This window comes from Symsagittifera roscoffensis, chromosome 10 (assembly GCF_963678635.1).
Source record: "Symsagittifera roscoffensis chromosome 10, txSymRosc1.1, whole genome shotgun sequence".
Taxonomy (NCBI): Eukaryota; Metazoa; Xenacoelomorpha; order Acoela; family Convolutidae; genus Symsagittifera; species Symsagittifera roscoffensis.
Window position 1 is genome coordinate 14,985,110 of NC_087071.1, and position 20,942 is coordinate 15,006,051.

At 34.0% G+C, this 20,942-nt stretch overlaps 1 protein-coding gene across 1 annotated transcript in view; it reads right to left on the reverse strand.

Moving 5' to 3' along the window:
* LOC134855618 (kinesin light chain 1-like) overlaps positions 1–20,942 on the reverse strand; it is a 238,833-nt gene that overhangs the window by 15,318 nt on the left and 202,573 nt on the right. The window contains exons 2-14 of the mRNA XM_063872159.1: positions 19,026–19,145; positions 15,809–16,001; positions 13,008–13,077; positions 11,944–12,186; positions 11,646–11,733; positions 10,882–11,003; positions 9,370–9,476; positions 8,301–8,438; positions 7,802–7,937; positions 7,293–7,382; positions 6,759–6,846; positions 6,313–6,329; positions 5,768–5,838 (exon numbers count right to left, since the gene is read on the reverse strand). Of these exons, the coding sequence (XP_063728229.1) occupies positions 5,768–5,838; positions 6,313–6,329; positions 6,759–6,846; positions 7,293–7,382; positions 7,802–7,937; positions 8,301–8,438; positions 9,370–9,476; positions 10,882–11,003; positions 11,646–11,733; positions 11,944–12,186; positions 13,008–13,077; positions 15,809–16,001; positions 19,026–19,131 (1,469 nt within the window). The 5' untranslated portion in view covers positions 19,132–19,145. The remainder of the gene's footprint in view (positions 1–5,767; positions 5,839–6,312; positions 6,330–6,758; positions 6,847–7,292; positions 7,383–7,801; positions 7,938–8,300; positions 8,439–9,369; positions 9,477–10,881; positions 11,004–11,645; positions 11,734–11,943; positions 12,187–13,007; positions 13,078–15,808; positions 16,002–19,025; positions 19,146–20,942) is intronic.

Below are 20,942 nucleotides of genomic sequence, written 5' to 3' on the forward strand. Positions count from 1 at the left end.
ACTTGAATATTTTTACGAACCCAGCCACCCCCTCCTTGGTCACCAGCAATAAATGGGGTCCAATCGGCCAGAGGGGTCCAATCACAATAAACGAATTTTGAAAGGAAATTTGATCCAATCAATTGTCAAATTTTTCATATGAAGTATGTTTGCACAACGTTGATGCTCGAAAAACCAATTCGTAAAAAATCACTGAATATCTGCGAAAGAGATTTCTTATGGATATTCATGAAAAAGCCATAAAAAAGTCGCGATTGATGATGTGTCATAATCATTAGCTGAACAAGGTTAGAAACCTGTAAGGAATACCTTGAATCAGCGAGTCCCCTATGACAATATTAGAAATTTTGGCAAAATAGCTCTAGAAAATATAGGGAGTATATATATATATATAGATAAAATACATCTAGAAAATAAAGGAAATCATACCAATTGACTGAGGCGCGAAATCTTGCGCAGAATTAATAGTCAATTTGTACCACCTGCAATCAAAAACAAGGATAGCAGGCTACTGTGCAACTAGCACGGAATGTTCCGGCCATAGTCTTAAAAACACAACAAAAATTCAAGATTTTCTAGAACTTAAGCATATTCGACAGTCAAATAAAAAAGGCAAACTGAAAAAAAGCTTTTGTTGAAAAATTACTAGAAAAAGGAAAAAATGCATTAATTTGATTGAAATAAAGAAAAATATTTGAATGTTTTGGATTCCAAAAATGGCGCAAAACTAATTTAAGCCCTGGAAAAAATTTCACGGCTTAAATTAAGCATAAATAAGCGATTTCAAGCCTGCTCGCTCACCTTATTCGCTCCAAAAATCAAAAAGTTTGAACGGGTTTTTCTCGCCGCTGAATCACGCGCTTTAATATGGTATATCACTCGACACATCTCAATCATTATTTGCGGTACCTGATTTTGCGTGGAAAACAAAAAAAAAGAAAAAAATAGCCGAATACAAAGTTACTCCCATTTTCAATGGTCGGAACAACAAGATCCAGGACAGCGTCCTTGACAAAAATCATGTTCCGCAAAATCAGAGAAGTTGAAAACGCAATTCAAGCCGCTAAATATTTACCACATCTATGCATTCCCACGACTTGATGCCACAAACATAGCAAGCAGCGGTAAATGCGGTCTTTATAGAATCCTTATGAGCTAATTTTAACCAAAATCTGCAATGAAAAGCGCTAGTTACAGTAGGAAGTGCTTGTATGATTGCTTTTAAAAAATTAAACAAAGAATTATCATGAAAATTTAGGAAAGGAGTTATATCAACTTCAAACAGCCTAATTTTGAGAATGTTTATGATGCAGTTTTTATTTGTTCACAAGAATTTTTAATATTTACCTCTGGATTTACAAAAAAATAAATCCAGCTGAAAACATCAATCCCCCAGTTAACTCATCAAAACATGTTTTCTTATTCTACAAGAATCTGTCTGGAGCTTCAAAAAATCTAATAAAATTATAAAATTATACAAAGGAAAAAGCAGTAAATTCTTTTTTTTCAGCTGGTCCAAATGGGAGGAACCTCAAATTCAGATAGCCATCTGAAGAACTTGAGGTAACTAAAAATTTCGATTAGTTCAGAAAAAAAAACAGATTATAACACAGAGGCGAAGCTGAGCTTCGTACCATTAGCGATACAACAAGTATATGAGCTTCGTACCATTAGCGATACAACAAGTATATGAGCTTCGTACCATTAGCAATACAACAAGTATATGACTAAAACAATATGACGGTGAAGCTGTTTTTTTTTTCATGATTAAATTTTTTTCCAGACAATCTTGATGGGTAGATTTTGAGCATTCGAATAAATGGAGCCAGAGTCTTAATAATCTTTTGAAAAAACGAAAATTCCTAAAAAACAAAATATAAGATAGAAAAGCCGACAAACAATTAAAATTAAACCTGGCAACCAATAAGCACAAAATTAACCAAAAAGTACTGCTTATATGTTGTCCATGAGTGCTTCATACATAGCTAATGCAATACCCAAGTTGGCAACTAAGCCGACGTGTATCAATTTGTCTGGAAAATGTATCAAATTATCTGCACTCAAAAGCATTTCTAACAAAAAATAACATGCCAAATAAGACAGTTGAACGTTTGAAATGCATCGGAACCAAACTTACGCAGCGGTAACAACCCAACAAGGCAAATTGCGAGAAGACTAAGCAAATGCGTAATAAATCCAAGCTCATAAAATGACAGTTAAAAAATGATGAAAAGTTATGTGAAAATTGTATTAAAAATTTTTCACAAAAACGCTAAGAAAATTTCGAAAATTTTTAAAACTCAATTACTCCTACTAATCGCCTTCAAAATTTTAGGAAAAAGCTGAGCCTTTAAAAAGAGTCCGTGCAAGGCGATCTAAGCGGATAAATAAGGAGGCGGGCGATTGCGGATGAAAAACTGAGGCGGACGAAAAAAGGCGGAGTAAAAAAGAAAAAGGACATGTTTTTAACGTTTTGCTTGGTATAGCATTAGGAAACAATGCCAAACTAAAAAATGTTGATGATTACAAATGACTTAAGACAAAAAGCGGGTAAATGCGAATTAACAAGAAAGCATTAAAAAAAACTGAAGCAAAAAAAAAACGTTTTGAAGTCAATTCAGAAGCTTTAGGTAAATTAGGTAAAGATTCAAGATACTGATCCTTTCAATTCCAGTTTTAGCCAATCGTTCAGCCCAAAATCACAAAAGTTTGAACCAATTTTGTTACTTGAATTGAGAAAAAACAGAAATAAAAAAAATTAAAACTTCCAAAATATTTTGAACTTTTTTGTTTATTTTTTGTAACCTTCATTTAGAAAGTCTAGGAGGTTGATCGAAAATCCAATCATTCAGATATAATTCCAATGAGAGTAATTCGAAAAAAATCATTAGGAAATTAATCCGAAAGAGTTGAAGTCGACCGATCTCTGCCTAAAATGTACCAAAAATTTGGAATCCTACTTAAACTCATTTGCAATTAGTAAGGTAACAAAAGTAAATGCCGTGTCGTAAACGCGTGGAGCTAATACAGTTACCATAAGCAACCATGCACATTTTACTATTTGACCATTGTGCCCAAAGCTATTCACGGGAAAAAGTCTAGTACCCGATTGCAGTACCCTTGCTGTTCGCAAAGGTAAGAACCATAACCAACAGACAGGTGAAACTAAAATTTCAAGATTCTTTTACGGTGAACTTTTTCCTTAGAGCAAAACTTATTAATGAAAATTCATCAAATGGCATTTTTCCCCGGGAAAATCTAAGAAAACGAAGTCCAATTTGTTAAAAGTAATCAATCCTTTTTAAGCTCCATGTACTCCTTCATTAATCAAGAGCGAAAATTGCCTTCTTGTAGCAAAGGAAATTGAGTTGGACTGAAAAAGAAATCAAAACTCTAGCGTCAAAGATTAGATGATAAAATGAAGAAACAGTCAACAGACAGACGTTGGAAAAATAAAAAAGGAGCTTGAAAAAAAATCGATTGGAAATTTTTGATTAGTTTTCAGCTTTCAAATTTCGAAAAAAAAACTATAAAACTTTAAAGCTCTTTCATACACAAAAATTGTTTATGATTGACACTTTTTTATTGAAATAACCCATTCAGAGAAAACTGGAACACTTAATAATTTTTTTTCATCTGTTAAATTTCAAATTTAAAATCCACTTTCGAAACTAGATGTCGTTCACGTTTTTTGTGACCTATACATTTTGGTAAGTGAAGAACTGAACTGAACTTAAGCATGAAGTAACTTAAGCTGAAGTAAATTATAAAACCAAAACGCGAAAAATCGAATTGAGCGTGAGCAAACAAAGTCTTTTCCCGGAGAAAGCAAAACATAGCGAACAGAAAATTAGAGAACAGTCAATTAACAGAAAGAAATACAAAAAAAAACAAAATGGCCTTCAAAACTCTTTCAAATTTGAGAAAAATTTAAGATAACCACTTTTGAAGTAAAATTAACCCAATTTGAGCAATCTGGAGTGTTACGTAGTTTTTATTCCGCTGGCAAATGTAAAAATTAAATCTACTTTGAAAACTAGAAATTGATCACGTTTTTTAACGCAATTTCCACTATCGTAATTGGAAATCGAATTTTGCCGTTCTTTTTGTAAATGAGCTTGAATTGAACTAAAAAAGGACATATAGCTAAGGGCATTCAAAAATGCATTATATGTATAAATGCACTTCTGTAGTTATTAAAGCGTTTTCACTTTTCCTGAAAAAATATAACAACTTATATGAGAGTATGAACAGAGTTGATGATGGTTTTTTATTTTCAAATTGATGGAATTTATTTTTTTCATGTTTCGACTTTCGTTGTCTCATTTTTTTCCATAAAAAATGATGGAAATAATTTTTTTTTTCATTTCGAATTGCGGATCCAATACTTAATCAGAATAAAGCTTTCTGAATTTCCACAAAGTGGCGCAAAAACACAAACATTGCAGCTAGCGGAAAAAATAGAAACCACTAACTCAACTGAAAAAAAAAACAATTGGAACAATTGGAAAAAAAACCACTAACTCAACTGAAAAAAAAACAATTGGAAAAAAAACAATTGGAAAAAAAACAATTGGAAAAACAATTGGAAAAAAAAAAAACAATTGGAAAACAATTGGAAAACAATTGGAAAATGCGGATCCAATACTTAATCAGAATAAAGCTTTCTGAATTTCCACAAAGTGGCGCAAAAACACAAACATTGCAGCTAGCGGAAAAAATAGAAACCACTAACTCAACTGAAAAAAAAAAAACAATTGGAACAATTGGAACGTCTGGAAAGATGTTCAATTTGAGCAAACAGCAATGCCAAGAATGCAATCGACAGCATTTAAAAGATAATTTTTGGAAATTTACCGGCAACTAAGCACACCATGTTTGGGTAGACGCCAATTCACCCGGAAACAATATTGTTGTTTCTGAGCTAAAAGGTTTTGAAACTTGAATATTTTTACGAACCCAGCCACCCCCTCCTTGGTCACCAGCAATAAATAAGGATTCAGAAAATTTCAAAAAACAGCAAGTTCGACTAACAGAAAAACCAAGGGCAAATGAACAAAAAACAATTGGGAAACGCCAGTTGGACGAAAAAAAGTCATAATTTTAGCTATAAATGTTGAAAATCGAAACACATAGACCCCCTTTTACACTCCCCAGTCTGGGTACACACAAAAGGATAAAGCACACTTTTTAACACTGTAATTTTAGATGATTAAAACGATATAATGGAGCTCGAACACAATGGAGCCGAAAGATCTTCTCAGTGAAAAAAAAACGACAAAATAATTAAAATAGAAATTGTATACAAGCCAGGTTGATAACTTACAAATTACAAAAAAAATTAGTATTTTAAAAATAACACGAGTTACCTAAACTACAAAAAAACTGTCAATATGGCAATTCAACCAACAAAAAATAATCAGAAGAGCAGAAAATTTTTGGTAGAGGAAAAATTTATTGAGTTTGCAAACAGAAACGGGTCATGGTTCAATTTAAACTCAGCACTTTTGCGGCGAAAAAACGTTCAACAATTCACTAAACTGTCATGTTTTTCACAGATATTCAAAATGTGAACCCTAATTGGCTAATTAAACGTCTGTTATTCGGAAATTATGATATGAGATATTCTCCTAGTTATTAAGCACAAAATACGAATCAAAAACATGCATTTCACAAGCGTCTTTGTGCGAAACAAGTCAATTCTCAAGAATTTTCAAGAATCAACCTCGGCTGAAGAGATTCAGTAATCGCTAATGGAAACGTTTACCTGTCTATGGGTGTGAGTTTGTGCCACTGTCCTGGATCTTCCATTGGGGTGGAGGCATTACTGCTGTGGGACTAAACAACATCTCAATATTCACAGCATCCAAAACTTATACTGACCTGATCACATCATATCAGGGATTCGCAGGTTCAAATCTCATTAAAAATCACTGAATGAATCTTTTGATGAACCGACAGTTTAAATAATATAGCTGCCTGAATAAGGCTTCAGTTCAGCTTAAATCAAATTTCAAGAACAAAAAATTCGAAGAAGGATTCTAGTTTCAAATCCAAGTTTTAAATTGTTATCTCTAAGTAATCGGTTGGGCTTTATTCAAAACATACACTCTTTTAAATAATACATGCTATATAATATTTTTGTGATACCTATTTCTAATGCACAGTGCATTATAGCTAGCATCATTTGCTAAAAAATTTTGTACCGAGACACTTATTTTGCTAGCATTTAATTTGTTTTCTTTCAAAAGCATTCGATTATATAAGCATTTGGTATATCTAAAATTTGATATATAATAGCATTTGACTTACAGTTTCTCCACTTGAATCTAAAACAAAAAATTAGAATATCCTCATCTTATTATTATGACATCCAAGAGGTGAGGAAGGAAATATGGTGCGGTGTCTCTTTTTTTTTCTTTCCAGTTGAATTGTGATTACCTCCCAGAAAGCTCATAGGGGGTGAAAGTGGTATCATATTAAAATTATTTCAGCTGAGATAATTTTTTTCGAATTTTGAACTTTACCGTCAATCAGAGTGGTGGGAACATTCAGTGCGAAGTGCACAGGAACTGGCTATCTTAATAGTTATTTTTTTAGTTCAATGGTTGTCTTAATATTTTAAAAGCGAGAAAACGTATAGTTCCAGATTGCAAGTACACTTGCTCTCACAAGTGAATTCACTTAAATTATATCCGCCAAAAGTGACCACTAAACCGAATCTTAAGAGTGTAATGAATGACATATTCTCTGCTCACTCGTGGGGAATTTAAAAGCTGTTCTGAGCACTTCTTTGAAGAGGGCTTCTGCCTCGTTGAATTTGTTCTGCTTCACATACGCGGCAGCCTAAAATGTAACACGGATAAAAAACTATGTTGTCCATCGAAGTAATTTGCTCAGGGGAAGATCATTTAAAAACATTACACGACTAAAGTTGACAATTTTTTAATATAAGCTTACGCAACGCTAATATTCAATCAAAAAAAGGTAAATAATCTTCGCTCAGACGACCTGTAATTTGGAGACTCCTTTACCCATAATCATCGCCATTACGATTTTAAAGACCTACTTTCATTTTTTTTCTAACAAAAACATCAACGCCTCTTTAATACTTCAACTTTTTACTCATATCATCACACAATCAAAGGAAACAGTAATAAAAACTCCTTGCGAAACTGGTTGATTTTGTTCGAATAGACCTTAATAGTTTCATGAGACTAAGTTATCACACAAACACTGAAATATTTTTCATCGTTTTCTAACAACTTAGTAATTGGACGAAGATGACTCACAAGGTTGTTTTTCGTTTTCGCCACATTAGTATCGTCGGCTCCCAATCTCTCCTCATAGATCTGTTGGGCACGTTTGTAGTAGGCCTCAACCTAAAGCACACATAATTGATGAAAGCCAAAAACATGGCCAAAATACGTTTGGAAAAGTGTCAACGAACTCACCGAAACAAAAAAAAACTCACTCAATTTTTTAAAATAAATTAATCATGGATCAAAGGAAAATATATGAACTTCAACATCGTTGAATTTCGAGAGCAATTAATTTTTGACCTTTTCCATAAAACTAGGCCAATCAAAATAAACTGGATCAATAGGTAATGCTTTTTTAATTATGATGACAATTCTTATAAAGAGGAGGCGAATTTAAAAATTATCCACTTTCAAAACTAGAAAACGCTCACTTCTTTTTGCGCCATTCCGCTTCCATAAAAAATTAAAATACACTCAAAATTAGAAAACGTTTACATCTTTTTGCGCCATTTCCGCTTTCATAAAGAATTTCCACTGACCTCGTCGTATTTGTTCTGGTTCTGGCAGAGGAGGGCGAGATTGTTGAGTTGTTTGGCAACATCCGGGTGGTTGGGACCCAGTGCCTTCTCTCTGATCTCCAGAGCACGCTTACACAGGGGTTCTGCATCTCTATACCTGTTAAAGGAAAAAATATACTTGAAATAAAACCACATGAAATAATAGGGATTCTCAACAATTTTTCCGTTGAAAGGAATAAAAAGCTGAGCCATTGTCACGTTCAACGGCTATCGCATTTTCTTTCAGAAAAAATCATTTTGGCACGTGATCTCTCAAGAACTCATTCACTTACTGATCAAAAACGTTTTTGTTACTTTCTTCCAAACTTCATCAGAAAGTGGTCAAAAATTTGGTGTCTTAAAATGATTTTGTTTTCAGAGCGAAACAGATAAAGCCCCGCCAGCGTTGATTCTGAAAAACCATCCATGGGTCTTTAAACTGATTTGTTATATAACAATGGAAAAACTGTTATTTGCGTACCTTCCCCTGCGCCCGAAAAGGACAGCGAGATTGTTGAGTGTGGCTGCCACAGAGGGGTGGTCTCTGCCCATCGTGGACTCTCTTATGGCCAGTGCATCCTGCAACAACTGGGAGGCCTCGCGGAATTTGCCTTGGTCTCTGAAACACTCAACCAAACATCATGTAGGGTTGGTTACACTATAAATCAAAAATATAGTGTTACGTTACATGAAAGTCATCAAGTTTTATTTTGTGAATTTGTATACTATATACAAATGAAATAAACTCGTATTCTGCTGCTTCTTCAGATCAATGCCGTTAAATTAAGATATCCACAACGTCGAAGAGTGGTTCCTGCAGCTGAGTTCTTATCGTGATTACAATCTTGAGAGAAGATTTGACTTTAAATTTTATACCATTCATAGGCAAGCTTGAGTTCTTTTCAAGTCTACCACTCCTAAAAGGGCTCTTTTCCAGTTCCCCCTTTCAAAATATCGAGTTTTGTGTTTGTTTTACGTGTTATTACGGCTATATGCGTAATGTTTCGCTGTAAACTATGAAGAACAAATCTGTTCACAGTTGTCAATTTGTTCACCACGCCAAATTTCAATGCATTATGACAACGTTAAATAAGCTTTTCAAATTTGAATTTGAAAGGGGGGAACTGGAAAAGAGCCCTAAAAAGCACCAAAAATTACCATAAAAATTCGTAATACAACAATTTACTGTTTTGAAGTTGTTCGCAAAGATGTGTTCAGAATTCTAGCACAAGACTACGTCATACTTCGCATTCAAAAGCAAAAATTTTCCGGATAAGGCTTGTGGAAACATAACCATCGTGTGCTTTCATAAATCACTTTAATTTTTGTAAGAAAACGATTTGTACTGTGCCTTCCATATGGCAAACAATGAATTAAACTTGAATTAAACTTCAAAAGATATCGAAACTCAAACTACTAAAAATAAATATGAGTTTAAACAAATTGAAGGTTTTTCCTGAAAAAAAAATCAGCACGTTAATTAAAAAAATAGAAATAGGTTGAAGGATTCTAATATTTCAGCCACAGTTGTAAAATTCGTAACAACTGACCTGTAGACGAGTGCCAAAATATTGAGCATGGTGGCCACATCCGGATGATTATGACCCAGATTTGCCTCCAGATCTTCCAGAGCCTGTTTGCAGAGAGGAATCGCCACCTAGAATTAATAAATATTCATTTCCACAATCATTTGAAAAAGACTATCTCGATTTCAGCTTTAGAACATTTTTAACTAAAGAGAGAGCACCAAAATATTCTAAAACAATTTCCCAACAACTGAATCTAATCGCAACATGAAGCAGTTTATTTTTCTAATTCCAGCTTTAACATAGGCAACTAACAGTTGGAAAAGAGTAATGAACTGACTTATGTTTAAATCTAAAACTAAATTTTAAAATTAAAAAAATTGCCCTTAAAGCAAATTTATGATGGGTGTTTTTTGATCAAAATAACCCAATTTGAGTAAACTGGATCAAAAGGCAAATTCATTATTCAGCTGAAAAACCGGAAAATTAATTTAAACTCTTGAAACTAGACGTCAATCATTTTTTTCGTGACCTTTAAACTTTTGCTGATCAATCGTTGGGCTTGCCTTCATTTAACAAAGGAAGTGACCAGAATTTGAAAAGAAACCAAAAGTCAAAAATAAAAATTAAGCGTGAACAAATTTTGAAGACTTTTTCCTGAAAAAAAATCAGAGTTTTTCAACTATTTAAGAGTACTCACTACGGTCAGAACGGGGGTTGAGAAATTAGACGATAAGCAAATTAGACGGAGGTACTTAAAAGGAAATTAGACGGTTTTGCAAAACTGCAATTGTGAGAACATAGACGAAAGTGAGAGAACTTAACTTTGTTTGCACACAAATTGCGTTAGAAAAATAAAATTGTTTGTAGACAACAGTTCAATTTCGGTGGCCAAAAACTTTACAAGTCAATCATGCATAATTTATTCAATTTAAAACTCTCCTGTAGTATTTAAATTTGACATTTTATGTTCATTTAAACGAATTGTTTTGATAGGTATTGACATTTTATGTTCTTTTTTGTATTTATGAAACTTGACTCTTAAGAAAAATTTTTGTTGGCCCTTTCCCTTTCGTCTAAAATGCCAGATCTGTAAAAAATAAATTCCGTCTAATTTCGTTTTTGTAGCATCCGTCTAATTTGCTTATCGTCTAGTTTCCTAGGCCCCGGTCAGAACTTAGAATAAAACAATTATCGTGGAAGCCAGGGGCGGATCTAGGATTTATTTTTTGGAAATTTTTAGGAACTTATTGAAAATTTTGACCAAAAAAAATCAGGTTTTTTCGGCGAGCGCTCCCCCCTCAAAATTAGTATATATTGGCCCAAGCAGGCGCCTTTAGAAAAGCTTTAGGGTCCGTCACCAAAAATGAATATCTCAAAATAGTACAAAAGGGGACCCTTTGGCCCGGCAGGGGGCCGAATCCCTGAGAGAGAGGGGAGGGGCGTCCAACCACCCCCCCTTAAATCCGCCCCTGGTGGAAGCCAAACTTTACTTTACTCTTATCGTTTGATTCAATTTTCCACTACAAATCTGACCTCGTATCTTTTCTGTCCCGCGTACTGAATGACCAGATTGTGAAGAGTACGCAATTTGGAGGGGACATCGTTGCCAGCCCCATATCCAGCATCAGCTGCCGACACCTGGTCTCCTGGCATGTCTGCAATAATAAGGACAGGCCTTTTCTTAATCATAGACTTTAATGGAACGTTTTGTCAAAAAACACGACCTCGAGAAAACAAAATTCACTTCCATTATTGACACCGATTTGTAAAATTAATTTAAAAAATCTATACCTGAGTGAAAAGTTCATATAAGCTTTTTCTTATAAACCAACTAGTTCGAGGGAATTGAAACAAAACCAAACAAAAAAGCCAACATTTCTTGACGAAATCTCGTCAAAAAGATTTTTTAACTCTCCCATTTTGTAAACAATTGCCGAAAGCAGCGAAACATTATTCTAAGCCGGCTTTCAATCAGTACTTAACAAAACCATGTGGAAAACGAAGCTATTCAGGTTTGCGGCATTAAACTTAAGCAGAAGAAACTAAGCAGAAGAAATTTACGAAACATTTTCTCATGACGTTACCTCTACGCCAATTGTGCACTTTAAAAACCAATAAATTGGATTCAAAAATGAACGAAATTGAACAAACAGCACAAGTAACTTCCTCCGATAAGATTCCTGGAATCAAATTTTGTAACCGAGAAACAAGTCAAAGTAAGTTGTAAGAACTACATTTAAACTATTGCAATACCCTTGCTCTGACAAATGTAATGCATAGTATATTCAGTTACCAACCTGATGCTGAGTCTCTGGCGTCTTCAAGATCTCCGATGTCCAGGCCAAGATCATCCTTCGCTCCTTTGCCATTCTCGGGCGAACCACTCTACGAACGCAAACAAAAAAAAACGAATTACTATGTTATGAAAGAAAATATTCCATATAAAACTCCCTGCAACAATATCATTAACCGAGATCTTTCTCGTAAATTTTGAATATCAGCCTAAAAACTCTACCTGGTCTCTAAGCTCCTGTTTTTGTTTCAATAACCCGTGAAATGAAAACTCCGAACATTTGGCAGTATTATGATACTAACATTTTTATTTACTTCTTCACTGTCTGGGTTTTCGAACTTCTTCAATGAGTTCAAAAACTCCAAATGCTGCTTTTCAACTTCTAATGCCGCTATTGCTTGATCATTCTCTTGTGATTTCTGATGTGCTGCATTTAGCTCCTCTCTCAACCATGCATTTTCTTGACATAGTCGTTTCACTTGGGCATGTAATAAACGTCTTTCACCTTCTAGTTGTTTAATGTAGGCATTGGCTTGGATCATAAACTGAAAAAATAAGTTTACCATTTCTGAATTTTGACATTAAACGAATTCAGTGAAAATCTTAATTCTTAATAAAATGCATGATAATAATATTGACCAGCGGTGTGATTCAAGCAAACTTCGATTTATGTTGTTTATACTTTTGCTTGAAATTACCAGATGGATTAATTCTTGAATAAAAACACTTTGCAATCTCCGTTTTCAATAACATCATGGGACGTCGGTCAAACTAACAACACACCTTCAAAAGGTATAAAAAATAAGCTGAAATTTAATATCATTGAGATGAGAGAGAAGGGTTAACAAATAAATTTTCAGATAAATAAGATTCAGGTATTTATTTTTTTTATAGCAGCCGTTCATATGCAAAAAGACAAAATATTTGTACTTCGTCCAAGCGCAAACTTTTCTCACATCAAAAAACTCTGGAACTAAAATCTTGAACAACTTTTAGCAGCTTTAAAACCAACCAATAAGTTTACCTTAAAGTTTTTAAAAACCAGGATGTCTACAGCTAAGCAAAGATTAAATTGCAACCTACTTTATCCAATTTATATCCAATTTTGCAAACTGATTTTTTTTGTCATTTTTAAAGCCAGGACCAGGTTTTAAAAATGACAAAAAATGACAAAAAGAGTGTTTTTCAGCCAGGACCAGGTTACAAATTAATGAACTACTTTACAAGAGTACAACTAAACATATCAATATTTCTTTTGAAAAAAGAAATATATTGTCAAGTAGATTTGAATCGAATTTGAATATCCAACTTGATAAGTTTTTTCAAGCATGATGGAATGAATCATCTTTAATAACAACGTTGTTACCTGTGCGTCGGCTAGTCCACTTTCTATTCTCTGCTTTGACAACTCAATTGCCTTGTATTTGGAATTTGTTCTAAAACAGTAAAACAAATGATGACAATAAAACCAAGGCAAACTTTCTTTTACTATTCTGTTTTTGACAAATTTCTCAATTGATCTTTTTTTTCGTCCAGTCGAAGCCAAAATCTTAACTGTGTTATAGATAACAAAGTCAGAAACCTAAAAAAAACAGCCGGCTATTCACCCCCTATGATACCTACTTATGGTTATTCATTCCTTTACAATAAAATAAAACGGTTGATCAACCGTTTTTTACATCAAAAACGGTTGATGTAAAAAACATGGCAACGAATCTCCCCGCTACCTCATTCATTCTGAAAATGGAAGACTTTAAAAATTGTGAAAAATCCAAGGCAATTTTTGCAATTACTCCCACAAAGCAGCATGTATGAGGTGATTCAAAAAATAGCTGTCGTCACTTACATTTGGAATAATTCTGGCCCAGAATTTATTTGTAGCTTACCCATCGATCATTATTATAAGTTAGTATAGCAGACAGTACTTACCCCCAAAAATTTCTTAAAATATCATAACCAATTTGTAATAAATCACTTAAAGCGTTGAAAAATTCCGTTGAAAACTACAACACAGAGGCGAAAAAACCAAATCTATCAAAATGAATCAGGCTAGTTTTAAACAAAACATCCCTGACAATCGCATGTGACAATCGCATTGAAAAAAATTCCCAAGCGGTAACAAAGCCGAAATTACCTTAGCAGAAACCCTTCAAGCCGAAAAAAAACATCAATGAGACTTAAAAAGGTAAAAATCCACCCTCAGCCTCAAAACACACACACCCACAAGATTGTTTTATTTGTCAATTGAAACAATATGCGGCCAACAAGCTGATATATTAAACGTCAAAACCTATTCAGTTAAAAAAAAACAATCGAAAAATTCAAGACACAGATGCGAAGCGGAGCTTTGCACCACTTGCGATACAACAAAAAAATGGCAGCTAGCCCAAAAAAAGGACGCAAGCTAAATCGAAAAAAAAACTAGAAAAACTATTTGAAAATTCTTTTTTTTTTCAAGATTGTCTGGAAGGCGTTTTTCTGAAATTTCTAGAACCTTGAATTTCTAAAACTGAATCAATAGGTGAACTTTTTATTTCGCTGGTGATAATTAAATGCCAATTTCGATAAAAAGAAGAGAATCACGTTTTTTGTGACCTTCACGGTTTTGCAGTACGATAGTGGATGTTTGCCTTCATATTAACAAAGGAAAAGAAGGAAACTTAAGAAGAAATCAAAAATCAAACCGCGGAAAATCAAAACGACCTATATAAGAGTCTGAACCATGTACCGACTCTTTATACGAAGAAAATTACAAAACAAACAATTACTAAATTCGAACACAGGCCAAGAAGCAATCATCTTGACCAACTTGGCTTTGCTGATTTTGACTTAATCAAGTTTGCGCGTAATTGATTCTGAGATATCAGGCAGCAAAAATCCCACAAACTCAATGACAAATATGAACTGACAAAAGTTAGGCATAGCAACGCAGTTTTTGAACTATTTGGCTTGCCTTAATCAAGTTAGAATGATTTATGAGGCGCTATTAAAATCTCGATATATTTGGACTCTGAGTCTCAGTGTTTCAACAATTTCATCGCAAAACGATTAGTTTGAGACTGAAAACTTATCAGCAAAAATCACACCACGTATAAAAATTTAGACCTTTATCGAAATTTAAAACAAAAAAGTTTCGAAATTTTTTTTCTCGTTACTAACACATGAAACTGTCTAATGTACATGTGTCCAGTAAACATCCCTCAAATTTATATGTCAACAACACGGTTTTGACAACTACCGAAGGTGATCCACTTGCAATGGCTATGTACGGAATAGGGATACATTGATATTGACATCAAGGCAAATGGACTCTGGGAATGCCGAACCTTCTTTGAAAAAAAAATTTAACCCCCCATGCTAAATCCTGTCCTAAGACTAATCTGACATCTACAAATATCATGAGAGTATCAAAACATTAAAATACCAACAAAGAATTCTGGATGTGGAACACAGCAGCTTTGCTCCACTAATTTTTGCGTGTACTGCAGGAGCAGCACCAGGCTCTACAAAAACCGTCAAGAAACAATGCAGAGAAATTAAGCGAAAAACGGAACGAATCATATTCCGACACAATAAACTTTTAAGAACCAAAATAAGTTTTGCGCTTCTGATGAGTGCAATTCTCTACCTCAGAGGGTGCAAAAACTGAAAAATACATACAAACTAAACAACTCTATCAGTGCTATAATCGATGAGGGAAGATTTTAATTGACAATTCTCTGGATGCTTTAAAATTGATTTGATTTATTCATAAAATTTTGCCGATGTATTTATATAGCGTTGGTATGGCCCTATCCAACCTGTGCGCGGACCGTCACATGACGGAAGGGCCCATTTTAATACATGAACTGTCTAATGACATGTGTCTAGTACACAAAACATCACTAACGTTAACTTTTAATTTATGTCAGTCACATTTTTACATACTATAAGAAGGTTGTCCTCACGCATTTCTCTCCTCGCACATTTGTGTGGGAATTATTCGCCCGACAATCTTTTGATTGAAGGAGAGGGGTGAGAGAGAGATTTTTCTTTAGTTATAATTTAATTATTTTTCTTTATTGGGTGGGATGGGGGGGGGGGCAGTTCACTTGGTCGATGAGGGGGAGATTTTTCATATGTACCACTATTTCTACAAAAATGATCTAAGATTTGAATTGAACTCACTCATTTTCATCCTGTTGTTTGAGTTGTTTGCTCTGCTGTAATCCATTCAACATCTGTTCATGCTGTGATCTGAGCTGCTCCAGTGAGTGCATACACCCCTTCGTACTTTTCATCTGCTCATCAAAATTAAACTGATTCTGTTGTTGTTTTGTTGAATTTGTGTTGATTTTACTCCCACTTCGATCCTTGTTAGCTTAAACACAAACATCTCTTTAGTAAGATCTTAGGCTCTTCTAATTCTATCCTAAAATTGAAAGGAAACACTTTTTGTTCACGTTGTCGCTTTTTTGTTAAAATTCATTTTTGTTCATTAGCAGTAGAAGAGCTGAATCTCTATGACTCATTTAAATTAAAAACGGCGTATGGATGTTTTTCTTCTTTTTCACGATGTTCAGGGTTGTCGGTCAAAAAAGTATCTTGTAAATAGTATCAAAATGCATACGTTTGAGGACGTCGAGGTTTCAGAGCTCGTAAGCCGCGCCTTCCTTTCCTATCATTCCTACCACCCCTCCCCCCCCCACACACACACACACAATCCACCCCTACATGTATCTCTAATTTTAGAAAGACGGGCAAAATAAATTTTGGGAGGTCTGAACTGAAGGCACTTACCCTTTTTTGCTGGTCAGAACGGCGTAAAATTCGAGCTATAATGTTGCTTTTTGAGGACAAAATATCTGCATGTACACAGGCGTCGTGTTTGCAAAAAAGACAAATTATATGCAAGCAGACCAGGCTAGTCATAATTTCATCACCCCTAATTCTAACTTCGTGCTTTTCTGTATGGATAAGCCTCGTAGACTGTATTTTGTGAAATATTTCCGTTCTTTTGATCCATTATTGCGCGATGCAGAAGGATAACTTTTACATGTAATTTGAGTTTCTATACTGGTCCAGAAGTAGAAAGAGGAAAATTATCCTTTAAAATTTCTGTTTCTGATAGAACATCAAAACAAAAGGAACTAGCCAAGTTTTCAGTCACAAAGTATATTTAGTATTACATTTAGCATCAGGCGCTCTTTTCCAGTTTCCAACCCCTCGTAAATACGTAATAAAATATTCGCTAAAATGTTCACATCGCAATTTTCATGTTTAAAAATTATCACAGATGCAAAGTGGGCTCGCTAATTACTTGCGATACAAAAATGAATAACTATGATTATAAGATGAACCAACACAAATCGAAAGAAAAAACCCAATAATTTTTTTTGCAAAAATTTAAAAAATACAAAACAAATCCAAAAAAAAACTTTTATTACCATTACTGGAATAGATATGATTAATTTAATACTATTAAGATCATCAATAACTAAGGAGGCAAGTGCTTAGAAATTCAGTTTCTCCCGTTGTATGTCCTTTCCGAGATCTTTTCGATAAAGTTTTGATTTATGAATCCAATTTGTAATATTTTTCTGCTTGGACAAATTTTTTCTTGTCTTTTTTTATTTCGTTCTTTGTTGTTTTCAAGTTTTTACTATGCGAGCTAAATTTTTTACGGAGAACAAAATCCAATCCGGGTTGCAAGACCCTTGCTTATCTCAGAAGATGCAGAAACTCCGAACGAGAACAAGTGATCGTGTGACCATCAGTTCAACCATTGCGCTATACAAAAAAAAACACAGCAGGCATTTAAAAAAGGAAGCTAAGCCATGAAAAGTTAAATGATACCAACAAACCTGATACAAAACAGCGGCATTTTTTTTTCAAAAATATTTCATTTAAAAACTTAGTTCGCGTATGTTTTCTGGACCATGTAGTCTTATTTGAGAACAGCACCCTGTAACAGATGAAACTTAAAAAAAAAACAATTTTCGAATACATAGAGCTATTTTGAACACCGTATGCAATTCTTAGAATGCAGATGGCATCTTTGAACTGAAAATTTCAGGAATGTTTTCAACGAAAAAATCGGTTAAAAAACAACGCCAGTGCTATATTAACTTCACAAATTACAAGATGAAGTCAAACCTTTAAGCTCTATGGACAGTAGGTTAAGGGCAGTAGGTTGCGTCTACTGCCCTTTGAAATTCTAGAACAATTTATGATTGGCGCTTTTTTGATAACATGAACCCAACTTGAGAAAACTAGATCAATAGGTAAAGTTTTTATTCCGCTGGGAAAAAAAATAAATTCCACTTTCGAAACAAGAAATCATTCAAGTTTTTTGCGCCACTTCCACGTTCGTATTTAGAGAGCGCTATTTACGTCACTTTCAACAGATGAATTGCAATTGAACTCAAAAAGTGCATTATACCAAAGTGTATGAATATTTTAAGACTTTTTCCTGAAAAAAAAATCGGCAAGATTTATATGAGAGTCTTCAATACGTTTATTACTCTTAAAAAAACCGACATGTTTTCTCAGAAATCTTCAACTTTTGAAATTCGAAGAAAAAAATAGATGGCCTTAGATGTTTAAAAAACCCAATTTGAGAAAACTGCATCAATAGGTCAAACTTAAGTTCCACTGAAAAATCTGATAATTAATTTCCACTTTCGAAACTATAAATCCATCTCCTCGATGTGGCAACAAAACCGACAGAAGAAAAGCAGGCCAAAGACATTCCGACAATTCAATTTTTGCCGGACAATTCAATTTTCATACAAAAAAAAAAGCATCGGTTTAAAAAAAAACAAGGTCCGACCGAGAATTGAACCCCTGACATCTGGGTATACAGGCAATCAAGTTAACTTTAAGCCAAGTGAGAAGGAGTCTCGAAATTACAACGATTGACTAATAAAGCAACTTCACAATTTGCGACAGATTTGTAAGACAGGTTGTTTACGGGGGAAAAGTCTAGTTCCTAATATCAAGATACTTTCTATCGCAAGTGTTCAGAAAACTTATGAAAGCGGGGAAAAAACGAACATATCGGAGCAGAAACCCTTGAAGCCAATAAAAACAAAATGAATTAAAAACTAATTAAACGTTTTCAAGTCCCTTTCCCACAACACACGCGAGTCACAAAAACTTATTTAGCTCATGAAATGACACAAAATGAAGCCACAAGGCCGCTATACTAAAGGCCGAAACCTATTTTAAAAAAAGAAAACAGTTTAGTACCTGGTTGCAACACTTGTGCTATCACTTAAATTACATGTACCCAATAGGAATTATTATCTTCATTAAACTAATGAAACCTGAATTTTTATAAGACAGCCTATTAAATGAGCTTACACTTTCTGTCAGGAGCTCCCATTAACTCAATAACACTTACTACTATCTACAGTATCTGCCGTGATTGTGTTGTTGAGTGAGTTCGAATCCCCGTCTCCCCCTCCCTCCTCATCACTGGAAACATTCCCACTTTTCTTTCCAGGCATTTACATACACATCTGAAACTTACAAGCATTACTATTCTACGTCGATATGACATTTTTGAAACTATTTAAACTGCAGTCGACGCTTTTCAAGTAGTTCGAACAATTTCGCTTCAACAGTCCAAAATGATACTCATGAGGAAGTGTTTCAAAACTCGAAACTAAAAAATATTAACAATTAACAGTAAGATTCGGATCAAAAATTATCACTAGTTTTTAACCCAGCGAAACGTTCTTCGGTGTAGAAAACTAACATTTCTTCAATTACTTTCGATCCGTAAACAAAAGTTAGACAAAAAAAAACATTTTTTTCCCGTAATTAACCAATAACAGCGGTCACAGAATTCTGTGCTAATTTCATGAAGACCGTTCACATAAAGCAAGATGCTAATCAGACCAATTTTCAAGATAATTTGCTCAAATTCATAAGAAAGTGTCTCGCAATTGATGAGCGACAAAACTGCTGGTTTTCAAGAACCTACTCAGCACTGAAACAAATCACGAAGACAAACAAGCTTTTCTGGTCTATAGGCAAGTTGCACAAAAAAGATCTAATCACTGATATCAACTTCGAAAAAAAAAAGAAATTTGAGTTTTCTGATAGTGAAATTTGCTATCCACGAATTGCAAAATGAGCTTATTAAAATATTTAGCATGTAAGAAAACTTCAAAAAAATGTAGTTGTTCCAGTTCCGTATTTCACAGGATTATCTATCAAAATTTCCGCAATCGTTCAGTTCATTGAAGCAGCATAAAGATAAGATAAAAATCAAAATCGAGTTATAAGAGATAAACTATAAAAATACACTTAGAAGCAAAGCGGAGCTTCTCATTACTTGCGAAACAACGCAAGCACAGCATTTCAAGCTAGCGAATAGAAAACAGACGAAAATAACAAAAACGAAAAAATAAAAAAAAAATCAGAAAATACAACCACGCACCACTATTAAATAAGCTTTTAGTATTAAAACATACGAAACTTTGTCATAAAATAATTAGCAATGCAATTAAGTTTAAAACTTTGAAATCTCGCAACAAAAACTATCAAAACTTTTCGAAACAAAAAATCAATCAGATTTTAATTTTAAAACGATATAAAATAAGGTAACTCAGTCAATAGAAAAAAAAACAAAGCAATTGAAGCCAAATAGAGCTTTCAAGTAAAAAAATGACAAAGGAGCAAACCGAGGAAAAGATACAACGTCAGAGCTATTAACTTTACTAATTATAGGAGTAAATCAAAAACACATGCATCTGCGATGAAAGCTGAAAGCACAAGAAAATTCCCCGATGTTGCAACACCAATCCTACAAAACAAAAGTAGACAAACGAAAGTCCCAAAATTCAATTGTTTTGGCGCACAATTTTCAAATTCATACATACTAATGAAAATTAAGGTCCATCCGGAAACTCGAACCCCAGACCGCAGGGTGTAACTTGCTACGGTTCACTAAAATAGCAACTTCACAATTTCTAACAGATTTGTAAGAAAAGTGGTTAACAGGAAAAAGTGTAGTTCACAAAAACAAGAAACTTGCTCTCGCAGGTGCAAATAAATAAAGTAAAAAAATCATTAAATCCCCTAATTTGATAATGCGCATGCGCGATTGGAAAAAAATTGGTGAAAAAGAGAGCCAATATCTTTCGGAATCAAATACAAAAATATACGGACTTAAGAATCTTTGAATTTATAAAACAATTCATGGTTGGCTCTTTTTTGACAAAAATAACCCAATTTGAGAATTTACAATTTTGCTTTTCGATAGCGGAGTCAAATTTTGCTTTTCGAGCCAAACTGGAAAAAAGAGTAAATT